This window comes from Cervus canadensis, chromosome 2 (genome assembly GCF_019320065.1).
Source record: "Cervus canadensis isolate Bull #8, Minnesota chromosome 2, ASM1932006v1, whole genome shotgun sequence".
Lineage (NCBI taxonomy): Eukaryota > Metazoa > Chordata > Mammalia > Artiodactyla > Cervidae > Cervus > Cervus canadensis.
In genome coordinates this window covers 100,269,947-100,291,843 of record NC_057387.1, presented here as the reverse complement: position 1 = coordinate 100,291,843, position 21,897 = coordinate 100,269,947, and the positions used below count along the sequence as shown (strand labels likewise).

Genomic DNA, 21,897 nt, shown 5'->3' with positions numbered 1-21,897 from the left:
ATGCTACAGTGACTCCTGATCACCTTGCCCACCGAGGCCAGCACCTGGGTGAAGCTGCACCATCCAAAGAAGTCCGTGCCCCTGTGGGAGGACATGACTGAGATGTTTAAAGAGGAAGGTAAGACTGGACTGCTGGGTGGGAGGGAGGAAGAGCACCATCCTCCAGAGTGGGAAGGAATGTAGACATCTGAGCAGAAGCATCTCTTGGGGAAGCAGTTGGGTAAAAAGCCTCTGGAGTTCTTTATTGCTCCTGGCCTAAGGTTTTCCTAAGTAGTAGTGGTTAATTCAGCCCCAAGCCAGTATTTTAGGGTCATGACTGTTGTATGTTATTTCTTTTCAACTTCCCTATGGGTGTGTGAGGCTGGGAGAACTTGCCTGATTTTCCATACTTTAGAGTGAGGAAATGTGAATCAAACAAATGACCTGTCCAGGTGCTTGGTATGTAGGTCAGAAGTAGAAGGCAGGAGGGAAAGTACCAGGTGAGACTGGAGTATCTTGTGCTCAAATAGCAAGGAAGAGCTCAGAGACTAATGGACCTGTGTTTGAAGGATGCAACAGCCCGGTTCAAACTGGGGACACTTTAAGTATCCAGATTGATTGTAACACCTTAAATAAGTAAAATTCCACACATTCATGATGATACTTAAAATAGAGGAGGAAGAGGGGAGAAAACTCATCTGTCAACATTGGAAGTGATTAAGACACTGATTTTCTTACTTTGAAAATACATTATTAGGGGATTGAAGGATGCGTTGACCTTGCTTTTTAAATCCTTTTCAGAAAATACCTTCCAGTAATGAATGTGAAAGGAATGGTGGGATATTTTACTGTAAATGAAATAATTAGAAGATTGATGGGGAATAGGATATTCACAAGGTGTCAAAGTGTCACCCCTGCAAATGAAATGAAATGAAATGAAAGTTGCTCAGTCATATCCGACTCTTTGTGACCCCATGGACTATACAGTCCATAGAATTCTCCAGGCCAGAATAATGGAGTGGGTAGCCTTTCCCTTCTCCAGGGGATCTTCCCAACCCAGGGATCGAACCCAGGTCTCCCGCATTGCAGGTGGATTCTTTACCAGCTGAGCCACAAGGGAAGCCCAAGAATACTGGAGTGGGTAGCCTATCCCTTCTCCAGTGGACCTTCCTGACCCAGGAATTGAACCAGGGTCTCCTGCATTGCAGGCAGATTCTTTACCATCTGAGCTATAACCCCCCACAAATCACTTGCTAAATGTCAGGGAAAGAACATACTTTTCCAGTGGCAAGATCTGGTGGTCACTATCTTAACCAAGTGTTCCAGTGATGGGATGACCTGACATTTTGTGCCTTCTGGGTCATGTAATATAAAGCACATGGTATCACCCATAATATATCCCTTCCTAAAATGTTTAACTTGATCCAAATTAAACTTAAAGGCTGAACTTCTGGTTTAAAGAAAATATAGGGGATGGAGAAGTAAGATAAATCTAACCAAGAGGATACAGTAAGACGACACCAGTGTTTTAAAAGCCACTGTCATGAAAAAAGTAAGAGAGGCTTTGAATAACAGCCACTTTGAGTGTGTGAACCTTGGTTGGCTCCTGGTTTGGAAAAAAATCCAGGATTAAAGATAGTTTGGGAACAGTTGAGGAAATCTGAATATTTACTGAATATTTGGATGGATATTACTAACTCTCTGAACTGAGATAAATGGTATTATGGTTATGGAGGAGAAGATTCTTTGAAGTATTCAGGGAGGAGGTATCATGACAGCATGTGGAATCTTAGTTCCCTCACCAGGGATTGAATCCACACCCTTGCAGTGGAAAAGTGTGGAGACCTAACCACTGGACCTCCAAGGAAGTCCTGTGATGTCTGCAACTCTGAAATGGTTCAGAAAAAAATATAGATAAATGAAGTAAATATGGCAAATGTTAGTGATTATTGAATGTGGGTGGAAGATATATGGGTGTTCAGTATTCGTGATAAAAAGTTAAGGGAAAAATACAAGGACAGTAATTCATGTGCTTTTTAAAAAATTTCTCCAACCAAGATGGGTTTATTCAGAATCAGCAGAGAATTGCAATTTGTGGTCTGCAACTACTGTGAACCATGTACAAGTCCCAAGTGATAAGGATAGGAGAATACTTTTATAGAGAAAAAGGAAGTTGGGAGAGCTATAGTTAAAAATAGTGCGTAGCTTTTCGCTGGCTGAATGCTTGCCATGAAAGACGAGGAGTCTCTTCTTCCTGTTGGACTCTGCTATCATTGCAGAGTATGAGAGCTCCCTCTTCTGGTCTCCCGATTTTATTTAATTGAGTGAGTGAGTCACTCGGTTGTGTCTGACTCTTTGTAACCCCATGGACTATGCAGTCCATTGAATTCTCTAGGCCAGAATACTGGAGTGGGTAGCCTTTCCCTTCTCCAGGGGATCTTCCCAACCCAGGGATCGAACCCAGGTTTCCTGCATTGCAGGCAGATTCTTTACCAGCTGAGCCACAGGGGAAGCCCTTTTTAAATTGAGGTTTCTGTTAATTTCTACATTTCCTCCTTTTGACCAAGATCTTCCTCTGGAAACTTGGTTAGTCAAGAGCCAGGTTTTCTAGTTTCATCAGTCCTTTTGTCCCTCAATGTCAAGAAAGTTCTTTCCGGAGTAGTGTCTTACATCAGAGGGAAAGTGTACAAATTGGAAACCTATTAAGGTCAATTTGAGTAAAACAAAGGGGTAGGAGGGAGAACTCAGACACTTTTTATCTAAAGTGCTTATGTTATCAAGATCATAGACATTGGAGATTATCTGAAGCATTATGTCATCATTACAGCTTTAGTGACGAACTTCCAACAGTCCTGGTCTGGATATGTTGGGAAAGCTGCCTCATCTCTCTCTCATGATATTGTCTGCTTCAGTTCTAGGAAATACTTACTTTTAGGTCACCAGATGATATGCATTTCTACTACTGGTGCTTTATTTAGGTGAGTCATGTGACTCCAGGAGTCTATTCCCTGGAGTGTAGCAGCACAAGGATTGGTTAGCAATACCTCTTAGGAGCCTTTCTAGGGATATTACAGAGAGTTTTTGGAGGTGTCTTTCCTAATGGATGAACTCTCCATTCTAAGGTGTGATGCTTAAGATCTACATCTTCCAAGGGAACACTGCTAGTGTTGGGCAGTCTCCTGTAGAGACGTGGGTCAGAAGTGGCTCTCCAGCGGGACGGCAGTACTGACAGCAGCAATCCTGGAAAGTGCCCCTTGGCGTGAACCCTCTTGGAGGTCGCCATTAGCCCTACTCTCTCATCTGCTTTAATTACAAGTTGTTTTGCTTTTTTCATTTGCTTGCATCTTGTGGGATCTTAGTTAACCTGACCAGGGATTTAACCCTGTCCCTTGGCAGTGAAAGTGCAGAGCCCTGACCACTGAACTACCAGGGGATTCCCTAGTTCATATATTTTTACAAAAGATTTATTTATTTGTTTATGACTGTGCTGGGTCTTTGTTGCTGCATACAGGTGTTCTCCAGGTGCCGTGAGTGGGGGCTACCTACTCTCTAGATGGGGTGTGCAGGCTTCTCATTGTAGGGACTTCTCTTGTTGCAGAGCACAAGTTCTAGGCGCTTCAACAGTTTCAGCAGAGCTGGGCTCAGTAGTTGTGGCATATGGGCTTAGTTGCTCTGTGGCATGTGGAATCTTCCCAGACCAGGGATCAAACTCATGTCCCTTGCATTAGCAGGCGGATTCTTTACCACTGAGCCACCACTGAAGCCCCATATTTTTAGCATGTCAAATTCAGCCAGTATTTCTTGAATTCTAGTAGCCTGGCAGGGTGTTATACTTAACTAGCAGATGGGAAAAAGTGAACCAGATAAAGTTTCTACACATATACTCATACTAATACTCAATTGAAAGATATAATTATAAAAATAAATATAGGAGAAGGAAACGGCAACCCACTCCAGTACCCTTGCCTAGAAAATCCCATGGACGGAGGAGCCTGGTGTCCATGGGGTATCTCAAAGAGTCAGAACTGAGCGACTTCACTTTCATCAATAAATTACAATTTTCAAACTCAAAAAAAAAAAAAAAAAATAAATAAATAAATATAATAGGAGGCAGCCTGAGATACCAGAATAGAGAGAAAAACCAAGCTTTGGAGGAATACAGGGGAGAGGAAGTTTTTTTCTCATTAAGGGGATCTGAGAAAACTTCACTTGAACTGATCTGGAAGGATACCTCAGTTTTTCACTCTGTAGGCCTTGGGGGAAAGTTCTGAGCTGGGTGCTATTAATATCTAGGTATGTTCAAAGAGTGGATTATGTGGTAGGTGTGTCTAGTGTTTAGAGGCAAGAAATACTTGGAGGAATAGCTTTGGACTGTTTGTGGAGGATCTTGAAGTCTATGATATGATAAAGTGTTTGGATTTTTCTTTCTTGTAGTGGGGAATGTTTGAGGATTTTTGAGGTAGGTCTGTGCTTTTGGACCAGCACTGGTCATTGGGAAACATTAATCCCGTAATCAATGCACTGAAGATCCTCCCAGTAGGAGGCTCCAATCTGCTCTTGAGTGGCTCTGAATGTCCCTCTTTGTGAATGTATTGAGAGAGGGGCTGTATTCAGCAGGTTTGCAGGAAGTTTTCCTATTTAGGGGGATTTGGAGAGGTGCAAACTTCGTAGCTCTTTTCATTTCCCAGCTCGGCTATCTCAGGATGCTGATGAGACCCAGGAAAAAAGTTTTGAGGATGAAGTGACTTCTGGGTCCCTGACAGCAGAATCCCAGGTGGGTCGGAGTTTCCTGTCACTTTCATGAAATTGTTTCTCATTTAAGAGCCCTGGACTTTGATTTTCTTTAGGTTGACTTCCTGGATTGTATTTTCTTAGCCTGTTTGAAATCAGCCTGCATGGATTTATTTTACAGGTAATTTCGCCACCAGTAGTAACCTTCCTGAAGAACCCTCTTGTTTCTAACAAACCTCTAGCCATTTATCCAACAAATTTAAAAATCATGTGTTGTGTGTGTGTGTGTGTGTGTGTGTGTATGTATGTGGAAAAAGTACATAAAGTAATTCTTTTTTTGGCCATGCCACACAGATTGCAGGATCTCAGTTCCATGACCAGGGATTGAACCTGGGGCCACAGCAGTGAAAGCCCGGAATCCTAACCACTATGCTACCAAGGAGCTCCCTGTAATTCTTGCTCTTAAAATTCACATGATGTCATCCAGGGGAAAGACAAGCATTGTAAAACATTTTAAGCAACATTTTAAAATGAACAGAGCGAGGTTCTGATATTCTTGGAGATGCATGCACTTCCTTAAAGACCTTTGAGAGAGGATCTTTGGTCATGTCCAGGAGCAGAATTGTAGATGAAAAGAGGAGTAGAGAAGCTGCTGACAGGTCATAAAGGTTGCAAATGAAATAGACTGAGCAGAAAACGAAGGAAAGCTTCCAAGGGTCATACATTAGCTCATTAGAAATCCAGTGGTACTGGCAGCAGGCCAAGTTCTTTACAACCAAACGCCAGAAGCACAGGGAAACTCAAGAGAGTTAGAGAGTTAGAGAATTAGAATACCAGTGTAGAAGGAGATATTAGAGAACAGGAGAGTTTTAAAGTGGAGAGATCTTAGCTTCCAAAATCGCATGGTATAGGGTTTAGTCTCATGTCTTTGGGGCTTTCCTGATGGCTCAGACCAATGTAGGAGAATCTGCCTGCCAATATAGGAGACATGGGTTCAATCACTGGGTTGGGAAGATCCCCTAGAGAAGGAAATGGCCACCTACTCCAGTATTCTTGCCTGGAGAATTCCACAGACAGAGGAGCCTGGTGGGCTACAATTCATGGGGTCACAAAGAATCAGACACGACTGAGTGACTAACACCAAGTCTTTAACTTTGCTCAAATTCAGTTTTCTCATTGGTTAAATGTAGATGCTAGTGTTGGCCTCATAGGGCTGAAATACATTCCAGAGTTATTTATGATCCATAAAAAGCATTAAAATATTCTATATACTTAAGGAATTTGTTATTATTTCAGCCTTCTGGCTTCTGAGTTCTTTCCCCATTTGGTAATATTTAAAAAAACAAACAAACAAAAAAACCTCAAATGGCTATTTGTGTAGGTTGTTCACAGCAGACCCTAGTACTTCCCAATAGAGTGTCCGCTTTGGTCAAGGAATCTTCCTTACAAGCCACAATTCATGCTCCCTCCAAAAATGTGCTATTCTCGCATACTTTTCTTACTAATGGAAATCCCTAGCTAAGGGTCTTACCCATGAAGAAATGTTCTCATTTATAACCAGTTCTTTCAGCCCAACCAGGGTCCCTGTCTTGTCTTGTGGCCTTAACCTCCATTTGGACTCTCCCCTTTCTCAAATATTCCTGATTTTTATTGTCCTTAAATTACTATATACTGTTCTATGACCTTCTCTAATACAGTTCATGAGTGTTTTGCCTTCAGCCAAACTGCGAGTTGGAAGAGACAACTTACCCGCTCCCTGCATTGTTTTGTAACCTCCATCAGAGAATCAGCCAAATGGTTTTCAAAAGAGTGTCTGTGGGAGCTGATGAAGGCTGAATGACAAGGAGATCTCCTTCTAGCCTTTCTCACATCGGAGATGGTGTTGGTCTTCTTTACAGACTGGGACCTGGTGGATCTGAGTCGACGAAAAGAAAAAGAGAAAAAGAGAGAGACAGCAGTATCTCTTGGGTTATGTGGAAAACCAATAAAGCCCATACACAGGACTTGAACCGCTCACGAAGGCACAGGGCGCCCTCTCAAGGAGGTCTTGAAAGCCCGGGTGAGAAAGTGAGCTCAGTAGGTTTCCACGCTCCGATGAGAATGAAGACAGAAAGAAGGACGTGGGGGACCCAGGTCTCTAGTGGAGCAAAGGTATTTTATTAGCAGAAATGCAGGCTTATATATCTTTAGTAAAATGATTACTCAGCTATTACAAAGAATGAAATTTCATCAGTTGTAACAAAATGGATAGTCTAATATATAACAAGGTCGCTGATGCTGAAAAGAGTCACTGAAGGGAGTTACTGAAAGGAATCCAAGCTGGTACCCTTTCCCATGATCTCAGTCCTGAGAACTGCGTGCAGCTCTACTCGTTCCCAGAATAGGAACTGATAAGGAACAGAGAATCCTTGAGAAATGGCACACAAAGGAAGAAAAGTGCAACATATCGGATTCTTTAAAGTTGAACGTCCCCTGACAATTCCCCCCTTTTTAATTTTTTCATAATTGGGGGTAACTGTAGATACTTTAGTGAAAAAGGTCCTGACCAAATGAGTTGGTTTAGTTTGAACAATTTTAGTTGAAAGGCATTGGTATAATATGCATATAACCATTAGGACAATTATTAGCATTACAATTCCAGATCCAATACTATGTATAATGCTTTGCAACCATCTTCGAGGGTCTAGCCTGGATAATTGATCACCTAGCTGTTCAGCTAAGGTTTCTAGATTGTTGGAAGAGGGTAGACTCTTAGAGAAGGCTTTAAAGATTTTTTTGTAATAATTGTACATTTAAGGAAGCATTATCATGTAAGTCTTGCAAATGAAATTTGATTTGTTTCCAATTGTAAGCACTATAGTTGAACCAAACAGGGGTAATACAAAATTGAGTAGAATTTCAATCACATTTTAGTATAGCTTGTTTTTGTAAATCTATTAATTGATCTCTGACCCATTGGAGGGCTATTTTTATTTCCTATATTTCATCTTGAACTTCCTCATTTATCTGAGCCTGAGTGGTCCACATAGTATGAGCATCTTTAGTCCAATTTTGGATAAAATTGTGTGTTTGAATTGAGGTTTGTAAAGCAATGCTGGCGACAGCAGCAGTAGTGTAAATGGCTATTAATCCCAAAATGCCAAGAATTAGCCATCCAGTGAATTGTTTAGATCGTCAGAGTAATTTAGTAAGTAACCGGGAAGCAAGTCTGGTCATGGGACCTTCCTCTCAGGGTCATTGGAGATCTATTGGCAACCATATTACATCGAGATCGAAGAATCAGAAGGGATTCATTTTTTATAGACATGGAGGAGTTAAGACAAGTATATAGTTTGCAATTTATACAAGTTACAGAATGTAAAGTCTCATTAAATTGTAAGTTTCTTATAGCTACAGCAAAAGGAAGGGGAACACAAGCTTGTATGAATGATTATAATGAAAGGAATAATGACTAGAACCATGACCAGTCTCTGTGAAATATCCAGTCGAAGTTACAAGTTCTTCGGTGTTCATGGCAAATTTCCAAATGTCTCATTGTTTAGGTCCAATCTGTTTATTGAGGATGATTTGAGGGCGAGGAGGTGCCATCCCACCTCTGCCACCAAGAAGTCCTTTGTCATAGTAATGTTTCATCGTAGTATTGGTAGTCGTCCATGTTACTTGAGTAGTATAACGACATACAGTACTGTTAATATCATCTGAACAGTCAGATAACCATATACCATGGGGTCCCCAATCAACAATGGTATAATTGGCCACAAACATTAATTTTCCTGATTTGGTTTGATATCTGTCCCAATGAACAGGAGTATATTTAAAGTTTTTATAAGTAAACCCTTTACATAATGTTTTTTGTCCTTTCCCTAGAGTTTCAGTAGTGTTGACATGGTTCTCATAAAAAGAAAGGGCAGTAAATAATCCAAGCAATGTCCGATAGTCTTTTTTTGGAGGCAGGACGAAAGCCCAAGTTTGTTGGCTAACATTTATGTATAATTCTGTTGGGCCCATGTATAAAGGAAGGATTTCATAACCTAGAGAAATATTAATTAGTCTCTCTTCTTCCTCAGGGCATGAGGGCCCCTCCAGGCTCTAAGGAGGAGGCATATATACTGAGTCATTAGTGGGTACAATTGGTCTTATGTCTGTCCATATTATAACCTGAGATAAAAGGGGGGTTAGGTATATAAGCCCAATAAGTATAATTAATCAAGTCAGCCTGAGTGGGGGAAGCAAAAGCAAGCAAAGCAAGCATAGCAACAAAAATATTTTGTGGATTCCAAGGCATTCCCTCTTGAGAAGCCAGATTTTCAGCTTGATTAGTAAGGGTTTTTATCTGTCCCCAAGTAGGGAGATCATGAGGTAGATGATGTTGAGTGCAGCATTTTTTGGAAATCTCTAAAGCCACCATGGCTTGTGTTGGAACTTCCTCTTCCCAGGGATTTAGCTTTTTCCTCTCTATCTTGAATGTCGGTGGTTCCCCAGGGCTGGATCTTCCAAAGGAGCCAACTGACTTCGTTGGATCCATCTGGAGAAATAGAAGTATACCTCTTTCTCTGTGATATTAATTTTCCAGATTTTCATTGTTTAGTTAACCCATCTGATACCAAATGGGCAGAGGAAGGGAGGTATCCTTCAATGCCTCGAAATGTTTTTCTGCTTTTGTCAAAATATCTCCTTGTGGTAAGTTTAAAAAATTTAAAGCAAATAAAGCTGTATTAACAATAGTTATAGGTTTAGAGAATAGCTTATGTTGGAATCTAGTAAAGTCTGTCTTAGATAAGGAAGACAGTAGTGTTCCTGTGTATTCTCCCTTTTTAAATTTTTTTATTAGTAGTTTCAGTGTGTGATGTGTTTGTTTGATTATACCTTGTGCTTGTGGATTATAAGGAATATTTGTAACATGTTTAATAGAAAATGATTGTAAAAATTGTTTGAAGTGTTTAGAAATATAGGCAGGGCCATTTTCTATTTTTATAGAACTAGGAGTTTCTATTATAGCAAAACAAGTTAATAGATGAGTTATAACATGTTATGCAGTTTCACCTTGAAGAGGTGTGTCCCAGATAAGAGAAGAGTTTGTGTTGATACAGATACGTAAGAAAAAAGATGGAGAGAGTTCAGGGCAATGAGTCACATCCATTTGTCCTAATTCATTGGGTTGTAATCTTCAAAGATTGATATCTTATGTAATGGGTTGAAGATGTAAGGGTTTACAAGTAGAGCAATTATTAATGAATTTTTTCGCTTGGTGGTTTGGAATTTTCTATATTTGCTGTAAGGAGCCAGTATTATTGTGTAATAAAGCATGTTGTTCTTTGGGAGTAGCAAAAGAAACAAATTTATTAGCTTGTTCATTACCATGAGTCATAGGGCCGGGAAGGCAGGAATGTGTTTGAATATGAGTGATATAAATGAGAGAAGTGTGTTTTCTAATAATAGATTGTAGTTCAAAAAAAAGTTGTTGAATAACAGGTTGGTTGGAATTTATAGTAGAGGTTTTTATATTTTTTAATGCAAAAACTGAATATAAGGAATCAGAGCCTATATTAATGGGGTAAGGATGTAAGTAAATAACTTGAATGAGAGCATATAATTTGTTTTGTTGAGCAGAATGAAATTTAGTATAAAAATTTTTATATTTTTTAAGAGACCAGAATGAGACTTTGGCATTTTTGGTCCCGTCTATATAGAAAACATCAGCTTGAGGTATAGGTTGTGAGCTGATGATGTGGGAGATAATAAATTCAGTATTTTTGAAGAAATTCTAGAGCTTGTTAGAAGGATAATGAAATGAAATTTCTCCAAAATATTCCAGAAACACTATTTGGAAATCAATAGAAGTTTGTAATGTGTTCTTGAATTGAGATTTATTAATAGGTATAACAATTTTATGAGGATCAGAGCCAATTAATGTCTTAGTTTTATTTCTTTCATTGATAACAATTAAAGCAATTAAATCAAGATAGGGTGTAAGTGATTTTGTCCCTCTAAAATGGGTATAGATCCATTTTATTCGGTGTTTTAGTTGGGCAAGAAGTCCTGTGGGGGAATGAAGAGAGGGGAGTATAAATAATTTTAGAGGTAAATCGAGTCTAATACATGTAAGAAATTGCTTTTGCAATTTATTTTGTATTAAATAGAGTTTTTCTTGTCTCTTGTGAAAGTGAACGAGGGCTATTTAAATTGGGATCTCCTTTCAAAGTATTAAATAAATTAGTCAGTTGATAATTAGCAATGTCTAAAGAAGATCTAATCCAATTTATATCATCTAAAAGTTTTCAAAAATTATTTAAGGTTGATAATTTATCAGTACGAATCTGTGTTAGTTGAGGAGTAATGTGTTGTCTATTAATAATAAACCCTAAGTAATGGTAAGGTATAGAGGTTTAGATTTTTTTAGGGGTAATAATTAGTCCAGAGTCTTTTAAGCATTGTTGAGTTATATTAAACATGTGTTGAGTTTCTAAAACAGATGGAGCTGAAAATAATATACCATCTATATAATGAATAACAAGAAAGTCAGGAAATTTTTTTCTTATAGGTTTCAGGGCTTTGGCTACATAATATTGACATATGGTAGGAGAATTCATCATTTCTTGAGGTAATATAGTCCATTGGTATCGTTTATGGGGCCTGGTGTGATTAGGATAAGGAAGAGAGAAAGCAAATTTCTCTCAGGCTAGAGGGTGTAAAGGTATAGTAAAAAAGCAATTTTGTAAATCTATAATAATAATATGGAATAGTAGTAGTATGGAATAGTAGTAGGTGATGGGATTCCTGGTTGTAATGCACCCATAGGTTTCATAGATGTATTAACTTTTTAAAGGTCTGTTAAGAGATGCCAATTGCCAGATTTCTTTTTTATAACAAAAATGGGAGAGTTCCAAGGGGAATAAGATTTCTCAATATGTTTTAATTCTAATTGTGTATCTATAAGTTCTTTAGCAGCCTGTAATTTCTCTTTTGTAAGGGGCCACTGCTCTGTCCAAATAGGTTTGTCATAATTTTAAGTTATTTTAATAATTGTTTTGTTTGTTAAATTAGCAGTGGCCCCTAGGAAAAATGTGGAATGTATATTTGAGTTTGTCATAGTATAAGTAAATACCTTTCTATTAGATTAAGGGGTGTCTTTATCACATAAGGTTGTAATGTTGTAGGCTGGCCTTCTGGTCTATCACAAGGATAAATTTGAATGTTTTGATAGACTTCTTGTATTTTGGTTTGAGAAATTTCTGTAACTTCGTAAGAAATTTTCTGTATAGGCCAAGATTTAGACCATAAGTGTTTGGAAATGATAGTGATATTGGATTCAGTATCGAGGAGATTAGAAAATCTTTTATCATTAATTTTGATATTTATATTTGGTTGGGCATATTCAGATACCAATGATGTCCATAAGGACTGTTTTTGATCTGTATTTCTTAATTTATTTATCTGTATATCATTAGAGGAGTTAATAGAAATATAAGGTAAAAGAAGTAATTGGGCAATTTTGTCTCTCTTTTTGAATTGTCATAGTATCTGAGATGACATGATAATCTGAATTTCGCTCTTATAATCTGAATCAGTTATTTCAGGGTGAACAGTAATTTTCTTAGAAGTCAAGCTAGATCGGCCAAGTAAAAGGCCGAAGGTTTGTGGAGGTAGGGGTCCAAAAAGTCCAGTAGGTATTCTAGAAGGAATTGTTTGAGGGAAAAGATGGAGTTTGTCCCTGTTTTTCTTTGAAGGAGACCTGGGGAGTCCCCTGTTTGAAGTTTTTCAAAATAAGTTTTCTCTCAATATCATATATAGATTGACAGTCTTTGGCCCAATGTATCTCTTTATGACAGTGAGGGTAGATTTTGGGAAATTTTTTATTAGTTTTAATTTTTTATTAATTTTAATTTTTTTTTGCATGTTTCTTAGGGCAACCTTTTTTTTAAATGGGTCTTATCTCCAAATGCAAAATAGCCTTCATTTCCCTTTTTAAAAGCAGCAGCCATTGTTTCAGCTAACATTTGTATTTTCTGTGTCTCAGACCCTACATTGCGGCAAGCCTTCAAGTAATCAATAACAGTCCTGGTCTCAGGTATTGGAGTGATAGCCCTTTGACATTTTTGATTTGCATTCTCATATGCAAGCAGTTTTTCTAGATGTATTTTGGTTTCTTCTCCAGTTACACTATGGGAAATAGCAGTTTCTAGTCTAGCTAGAAAATCAGCATAGGCTTTATTAGGCCCTTGTAATATCTTAGTGTAGCTGTCTTTAGGTTCTCCTTGAGGAGTAATTTGATCTCAAGCTTCAAGGGTAACTTCTTTTAATTGTTTGATGAGCCCCCAAGATGATAGCTTATGGTGAATGATTCTGTCAGATTAGTAGTCTCTGAAGGAGAGTTAATTCTGGGAACAAAGATAGGTTTCAGTCATTGAGAGCTTTGTATAAAGTGACAGATCAGAGAAAGCTTCTGATATAGATACCAGAATGGGGTAGAAAGAGTATTTGTCTCAGTAGTTTAAGTGGGACCTTATATATTTCTCAACTAGCTGTTGAGAATAGGTAAAAAGAATACCTCAATGTTGTAAGAGTTCTATTAGACCCTTTCCCAAGACATATATCTGGAGATAACTTTGGCACAATATTAGCCAGGGAGAACAGGTTCCAGAAAACGTCTCTGGGCAAGATATATTGTTGCTGTGCAATCAGGGGTACAAGTCTTGAGATACAAGTTCCCAGGTAAGATTTGTTATAATTATAATCATTATCATAGAGCCTAAGAAAAGCATTTCAATGAGTAAGACATTGTGCTGTGTAATCATTAGTTTTGGACCTAAAGAAAGGTCAGTTCTCTGGCAAGAGACATAGTTGTACAAGGCTTAAGGAAAGCATGAGTGAGAATGTTTGCTTCCTCTTTATAGGGCCTTGGACTGTCTGCTTAAGCTTTAATTCTTTCATTTCCTCCTGCTTTTAGGAGAATATGGTTGTCAGGGAAAGGGGTGGAGAAATCATTCTGTAACTATTTCCTGTTGGAAAGGGGTGTAGACCCTAAATTGTTGAGGCAATATATTTTCTTTATCCTCATATTGAGGATCTTTGATCTAGGGGCCCCAAGTAATAGTTGGAAGAGCCTGTGGCTATCATAGGAGCCTGAATAATCATTTGTAACTTAAATGCCTCAAACCTCTTACATATAAAATTCATTATATAGTTACAGATATAAAAAGCAAACAGCAAGAATGAGATGACTACAGTTATTACAGTCAAGATAGTTTTCCATCATTTGGAGATAAGCCTCTATTTGCTGACATGAAACTGAAAGTCTTTGAACTTTAAATAAATAATGAAGTAAAGTAGAAAAACGGTGGGGCTTTCCAGCCATTTGTCCCATAACCCCGCACTTACCTGATCTCAGTAGGTTCCAGTCACTCTGTCCTGAATACCATGAATTCCAGGTCCCTGTTCGGGTGCCACTTGTTGGTCTTTACAGACTGGGACCTTGTAGACTGGAGTTGATGAAAAGAAAGTGAGAAAAAGAGAGAGCAGTATCTCTCAGGTTACGTGGAAAACCAGTAAAGCCCATACATGGGACTTGTACCACTCACGAAGGCACAGGGAGTCCTTTCAAGGAGGTCTTGAAAGCCCGGGTGAGAAAGTGAGCTTGGTAGGTTTCCATGCTCCAATGAGAATGAAGACAGAAAGAAGGACGTGGGGGACCCAGGTCTCTAGTGGAGCAAGGGTATTTTATTAGCAGAAATGCAGGCTTATATATCTTTAGTAAAATGATTACTCAGCTATTACAAAGAATGAAATTTCATCAGTTGTAACAAAATGGATAGTCTAATACATACAAGTTTGCTGACGCTGAAGTCACTGAAGGGAGTTACTGAAAGGAATCCAAGCTGGTACCCTTTCCCATGATTTCAGTCCTGAGAACTGCGTGCAGCTCTACTCATTCCTGGAATCGGAACTGATAAAGAACAGAGAATCCTTGAGAAATGGCACACAAAGGAAGAAAAGTGCAACATATTGGATTCCTTAAAGTTGAACATCCCCTGACAAGATGGGTTCCCACGTGTGGCAGGCTTTCTCATACAGATTGACATAGACCTATCTGACCTGAGGAGACTCTCTGCTGAGGGCTCTTTTTCCACCTCTGTGATAGATTTGCTTAAAAAAAAAAAAAAAAAAAAAGAGGGTGTCCAGGAAAACTTGGCTACAATCTCTTAGCATATAGATAAAGTTAGAACAACTTCCTGATTCAGGCTAAAAAGAAATATATTTGATGTTCTAGGAACCATTGACCTTCAAGGACATAATTGTGGACTTCACCCAGGAGGAGTGGGGGCATTTGGTCCCTGCTCACTGGCATCTGTATCGGGAGGTGATGCTGGAGAACTATGGAAACCTGGTCTCAGTGGGTAAGGGTGGATTCCGTTTGTAACTAGAACCTGCCTACTGGAATAAGAATCTTTATTTCTAACTGAACTGCTCTGCTTGGGCTTTGGGTTCTGTGTTAGAAATTTCTAGTTCTGTTTGAACAGCAAGTCAGAATTGCTGTGGTCTTTGGTGATCTTTCTACTTTACCCTGCAGAAGGCCTGACTAACAGAGCACTGTCTGTAAATTCTTGGGATACCTCTCTGATCTCAGCACATGCAGTTTTTTCTTCTTGTGAGCAGGATATCAGCTTTCCAAACCTGGTGTGATTTCCCAGTTAGAGAAAGGAGAAGAGCCATGGCTGATGGAGAGAGAGGTTTCAGGAGGTCCAGGTCCAGGTAAGAGCAAGGCAGGTGGAGCCCTTATGTTTTCCAGAGAGTTCAGCTTAAAGGCTTCTCCAGGCTGTGGGGAAGGCTGCAGTCACCTGGGTGAGACCCACAAAAAACTCGATTACCACTCTGTCCCTGCTTTCCTACACTTGCTTCTTCTCATTAGTTTCTCTGGAGTCAGAGGAAAAGAGATGCCTTTCTCTTCAGGGTTAACTGCCTTTACCATTTCTTCTGACCTGACTTTTGTGGTTTTCTTGCTTTCTTCAGCATTCTAAACCTTGCCCTGATCATAGTTTCTTTCTCATGTACATTCAGATATCCATGGATCTCTCTTCATTTAAAACAGTGCTCTTGGTACTTCCCTGGTAATCCAGTGCTTAAGACTCTGTGAAGACTTTGTGTTTCCACTGCAGGGAGCATGGGTTCAATCCTTGTTAGGGAAGTAGGATCCCTCATGCTGCAGTGCAGCCAAAAAATCAACCAACCAACCAACCAAACAAAAGAAGCACAACAAAAGACAAACACCCCCCAAAAATCAGCACCCTTCACTAGATTCTTAAGTCATTTTATCATGACTTTCTCTGATTCCATTTAAAATTTTTTCCTATATTCTATGATTAGCCCTTCAATTTTGATTCTCTTTTTGACTTGTGTAATTTAACCTTTATTTCAGATAATACATGACTCTGAGAAATCATCACAGAATTCCTTCTTAGCAAATCCAATGGCTTTTCATAGTCTTCTTTGACTTCTAAGAGTAGTAAAAATGACACTGTTTTCCAAGCTGGTTTCTATGAGTCCTATACTGACTTTAACCCCATATTACAAATGAGATAAAGAAGGTACTTAGGTTAAGAAATCTGTCCATGATCATTTAGCCACTATTAGGTGGAATCAGTGTTTGAATTCTAATCATTCTGCCCTCCACGGTTTGCATTCTTTTTTTTTTTTTTCATTTATTTTTATTAGTTGGAGGCTAATTACTTCACAACATTGCAGTGGGTTTTGTCATACATTGACATGAATCAGACAGTTTGCGTTCTTATGGAGCTTTCCTATAGGGAAGCATTAGGTTATATAGACCTCACCACCTTCGGGTTATTGTTTTCTTTCATCAGCTAGTTTAATAATTTTTGTCTCTTCTGTCTCTCTTATTGATTCTTCCATGCTTCTCATCAATCTCCTTCTTAATGCAGGTGTATCACTTATGCCTGTGTTAGTCTAGCCTAACCTACTATAGCATATAGACTCTAAAGTTTGGCTCAAACTGAATAGGGCTTTCTTGCTCATATATTGATCTGGGGGAGTTGGCTAGTTCAGTGGACAGTTCTTGACCACCTTGCATTCAGGGACAGAGATTCCTTCCACATGGTAGTTCCATCATTCTTGAGGGCCTCCTCATGGTCTAAGTTTGGCCAGCAGTAGCGGAAAAGCACAAGGAGGGCATGGCAACCCTCTCCAGTATTCTTGCCTGGAGAATCCCCACGGACAGAGGAGCCTGGCGGGCTACAGTCCATGGGGTTGCAGAGTCAGACACGGCTGAGCGACTAAGCACAGCACAGCACAGAGGAAAAGCACAGAGGGGTTCCTTTGGGAGGTTTTTATGGGCCAAACTGGAATGGCTCACATCACTTTTCACTCTCATTCACTTAATGTTACTTCACTCAAATTCAGGGAAGATTGGGAAGTATAGTACAGTTGTGTGTCCAAAAATAAGATGTTTCAGTGAACAGCTAACAGTCTCTGCCACAGTCCCCGAGGAGCCTCTCTCTTTCACTGCTGTCCTGTTTCTGCACAAACTCCCACAGATGCATTGTCATGTTCTCAACGATCCCTTTGACGTCTGTATTCTCCATATCTTCGTTTGTGTCATACATGTTCATGTGAACTCTATTCCCTCACCTCCCTGGTGTTTGGAACATCTCTATATAAATACACTGTTGTTACTTCAAGCCCGGTACATCCAAAATTGGAAGCACTCATCTCTCTCCCAAACTAAGTTCTCATCCTGACTCCTCCTGTCCTTTCAGCCTCTAAGACTAGAAATCACTGTATCAGCAAGAATGTATCATGCTTTCTACTTTGTTTTCCCCCCATCCTCCATGTTTTCTTCTTTGGTTTTATCTACTCAGTCCACTTCTACATCTCTGTTGATGTATTGTTAAGCCAGGTCCCCATCATCCCATGCCAATTACTATAATTTCTAGCTGCATTTCTGGATATCTTATTTTCTCTTTCTGAATCCTTTGAATGTTACTGCCAGATTGGACCACTCAAAATATCTCATTTTTCTTGTTTTTACCCTAAAAAGAAAAGTTAAGTGACTCCTTATCCCCTATAATAAGTAATCCAAACACCTCTATTTGCTTTTTGGGTCCAGTCCAAAATTTATCCTGCTATTACCAAGTACTTTGTATGTGCTTTGACTAAAATGAACTTAGACATCCTGCAGAATAAGTTTGCTGTGAACAGAAACTATTGATGCTTTAGGATGACAGAGTCCAGAATAGTTGGATAGAAGTAGAGAGTAAAAATCCAGGAGACTCCCTCATCTGATTTATAAAAATCACATCTGAAAATGCTGTGTTATGTGTACTATGGATAGAATATATATTCTCTATCTGTTAAGATTTTACAGTGTACATAATATTTTGTCACAAATTAAGAAACCATTTTTCAACTCTTATATAGACAATATTATGAAGATAGATAAAAATCCAGTGAAAGGCACACATATTCACCAATAGCACATATACCCATAACCTAATAATTTCTTTTTAGTAAATCCTATGAAACACTGACAGAAGTATACACAAATTTATATATAAAAGATAAAGGGAAAAAATGGAGATTACCTAAATATTTTTCAGTAGAGAAAAGTCAAAGAAATATATCTATAAGTGGAATGTGGGCTTTCCTCATAGCTCAGTTGGTAAAGAATCTGCCTACAATGCAGGAGACCCTGGTTCAATTCCTGTGTCAGGAAGATCCACTGGAGAAGGGATAGGCTACCCACTCCAGTATTCTTGGACTTCCCTTGTGACTCAGCTGGTAAAGAATCCACCTGCAATGCAGGAGACCTGGGTTCGATCCCTGGGTTGGGAAGATCCCCTGGAGAAGGGAAAGGCTACCCATTCCAATATTCGGGCCTGGAGAATTCCATGGACTGTATAGTCCATGGGGTCGCAAAGAGTCGGACATGACTGAGCAGCTGTCATATTTCACTAAGTGGAATGCAGTTATTATAAAGAATAAGATAAATCTAAATGTATAGACATAGAGGGGGGCATGAGATATAGTTTAAAAAAACACAGAATTATATTTATGACCATATATACACAAATGCACATATTTACATATATATATTATTGAGAAATGTCTGAACATCTGAACAGATTCATTCCATAATCCTAAGAGAATAAAGGAAATGGAGATGAAATTGACAGAGGCTATCTTTTTTTAGTGAATGCATTTCTGTATTATTTAACATTTTATTTGAGCATGCAAAATGAATGAGGTACTTAAATTTTTTAAGTAAATAAAATTTTGTCATAGAAATAGGAGGTTGAGATATCGTGTTAAAATTCTTATCTTCCTGTCTTATCTCTTGATATTTGCCCTTATAGTGATGTTTTCTTCTTAGTCCATTTCCTCTTGCAGTTCTCATAGATGAACTCCTCCCAGTTTTCAAAGTCACTTTCACATACATTTTTTAAAAAGTCTTTCATTTTGTATAGCTCCTCAGAGCTTCATTTATTTATTTGACTGTGTCAGTTCTTAGTTGCAGCATGCAGGATCTTTGTTGCATCATGAGCGATCTTTTGTTCTGATGCATGGACTCTAGTAGTAGCACACGATCTCTGAATGTGGGCTCAGTTGCCTGGTGGTATATGGGATCTTAGTTCTCTGACCAGGTATCAAACCCATATGCCCTGCACTGCAAGGCAGATTCTTAACCACTTGATCACCAGGGACGTCCTATCTCATATTCTTTTAACAGCTTCCTTGCTTTGACCACTTTGTTATTTTCATATTAGCTCTCTAGGTGGCAGAATCCTATTTGAAGACTATTCAGCCCTCCTGTACCTAGTATATATTATTTTCCCCTTCTCTTTGCACTGTGGCCATTTATTTTTGAAGTGCAGTGAATATGGGTTATTTATATTTTTGGATTTCTTTCATACTTGGAGGATGAAACAGAAACCAAAGAGACAACTTTAAAGAATGACATTTCATGGGAAGAATTACACCATGGCCTGATGATGGAAAGGTTCATGAGAGGAAGCACCTTGATTTCCACATTGGGAAGAATCTCCAAATGTCACAAGTTAGAAAACCACCAGGAGAACCAAGGAATGGGTGAGAGACAAATACCCTTGATCCACAAGAAAAGGCTTACTCAGGAGAGGGGCCAAGAATCTAACAAATTTGAGAAAAATATTAATATGAGCTCAAAAGTTATAGGACCAGTAGGCCCTCCAAAAAAAGACACCATAGATATGACATATCTGGCAAGAAAAATAGATGCAATTTAGATTTGATTAATCATTCAAGGAATTATACAAGAATGAAAATCTTTGAATGTAATATATGTGAAAAAATCTTCAAACAGCTCATTCACCTTATAGAACACATGAGAATTCATACTGGAGAGAAACCTTTCAGATGTAAAGAATGTGGAAAAGCCTTTAGCCAAAGCTCATCCCTTATTCCACATCAGAGAATCCATACTGGTGAGAAACCCTATGAGTGTAAGGAATGTGGGAAAACCTTCAGACATCCATCATCTCTTACTCAACATGTCAGAATTCATACCGGGGAGAAGCCCTATGAATGTGGTGTATGTGAGAAAGCATTTAGCCAGAACATTGGACTGATCCAGCATCTGAGAACTCATGTCAGAGAGAAACCTTTTACATGCAAAGACTGTGGAAAAGCATTTTTCCAGATTAGACACCTCAGGCAACATGAGATTATTCATACTGGTGTGAAACCCTATATTTGTAGTGTATGCAGTAAAACTTTCAGCCACAGCATATACCTAACTCAATACCAGAGAACTCATACTGGGGAAAGACCATATAAATGTAAGGAATGTGGAAAAGCCTTTAGCCAGAGAACACATCTTTCTGTCCATCAGAGAGTCCATACTGGAGTGAAACCTTATGAATGCAGTCATTGCAGGAAAGCCTTTAGGCATGATTCATCCTTTGCTAAACATCAGAGAATTCATAGTGGAGAAAAACCATATGATTGTAATGAATGTGGAAAAGCCTTCAGCTGTAGTTCATCACTTATTCGACACTGCAAAACACATTTAAGAAATACCTTCAGCAATGATGTGTGAAATATGTTCAACATCAAAGAATCCCCCAATTGGAGCAAAAGCCTCTAAATTTGTGATTTTCTGACTTTCAGATTTCAAGAACGAATATTTTTTTTAACGGTTTGACCCAATGTTACAATTACTAATTTTGCTGTGTTAAAAAAACAACCTACCTATTATTAGCATTGCTTTGGAAAAGAAAGGGCATTTTATTATTTTAAAATATAGGAAGACTATAATTATAGAAAACAGTCTTTTACATTAAATTAGTTTTATGAAAATCTCCCAAATTTGTCTTTATTTTTCTCATTTCACTGTGGGCCAGTGAAATCATCATGACAAGCCAGTGATCTGTGATTGATTTTAAGAGTCACAGATTTAAATATCCCTTTAATGAATCAGAATAAAATACAACCTTTTACTATAGCCCTTTATATGGCTAGAAGAGGTAGAAATAAAAATGTCAATTGTCTCATTCTAGAAGAAATAATGTTAAAGAGAGTTTTCTAGACTTAATAGGTAACCAGCTAAACATGAGGCACATACATTGGGGTTTCCTAGAGAGAAGTTGGCAAATGTTTTCTGTAAAGGGCCACATAATAAACATGTTAGGTGTTGTAGGCCATATGACCTCTGTCAGAACTACTCAACTCTATCATTTTAGTGCAGGAGCATCCAGAGACAATATATGGGTATCTCATCCATGGCACTGCTAATGTTTTGGGATACTTTGTTGTGGGTGGCTGTCCTGCTTTGTAGGATGTTTAGCAGCATCCCTGGCCACTGAATGCCAGTAGTTCCCCCTTCCACTGTGACAACCAGAAATTTCCCCAGACCTGGGGAGGGCAAGATAATTCCTAGTTGGGAACCACTGACATGAATGAATTGCTATAACTCTGCTCCAATCAACTTTATTTAAAACACAAGTGTTGGTTTGCATTTAGCCCAAGGATTGTAATTTGCCCATTCCACTATGTAAAATGAATATATGTATAATGATTAATACTGACACTAGACTACCATTTAATGTCATATTTGTATGTTCAATTATATCTATGCCAAAAGTCTTATTTCCTTATCAATCCCTTTGGTATTTTGTTGCAAAAAGGTTTTTTAAAATC

General features: G+C 38.6%; 1 protein-coding gene across 1 annotated transcript; it reads left to right on the top strand.

Moving 5' to 3' along the window:
* ZFP69B (ZFP69 zinc finger protein B) lies at positions 1-21,588 on the top strand. Its single transcript, XM_043461759.1, is given in 6 exon segments — positions 1-118; positions 4,668-4,753; positions 14,978-15,104; positions 15,364-15,474; positions 19,651-19,929; positions 19,932-21,588. Coding segments are annotated over 6 exon segments (1,587 nt in total). The 3' UTR covers positions 20,798-21,588.
* Positions 21,589-21,897: the final 309 nt, after the last annotated feature.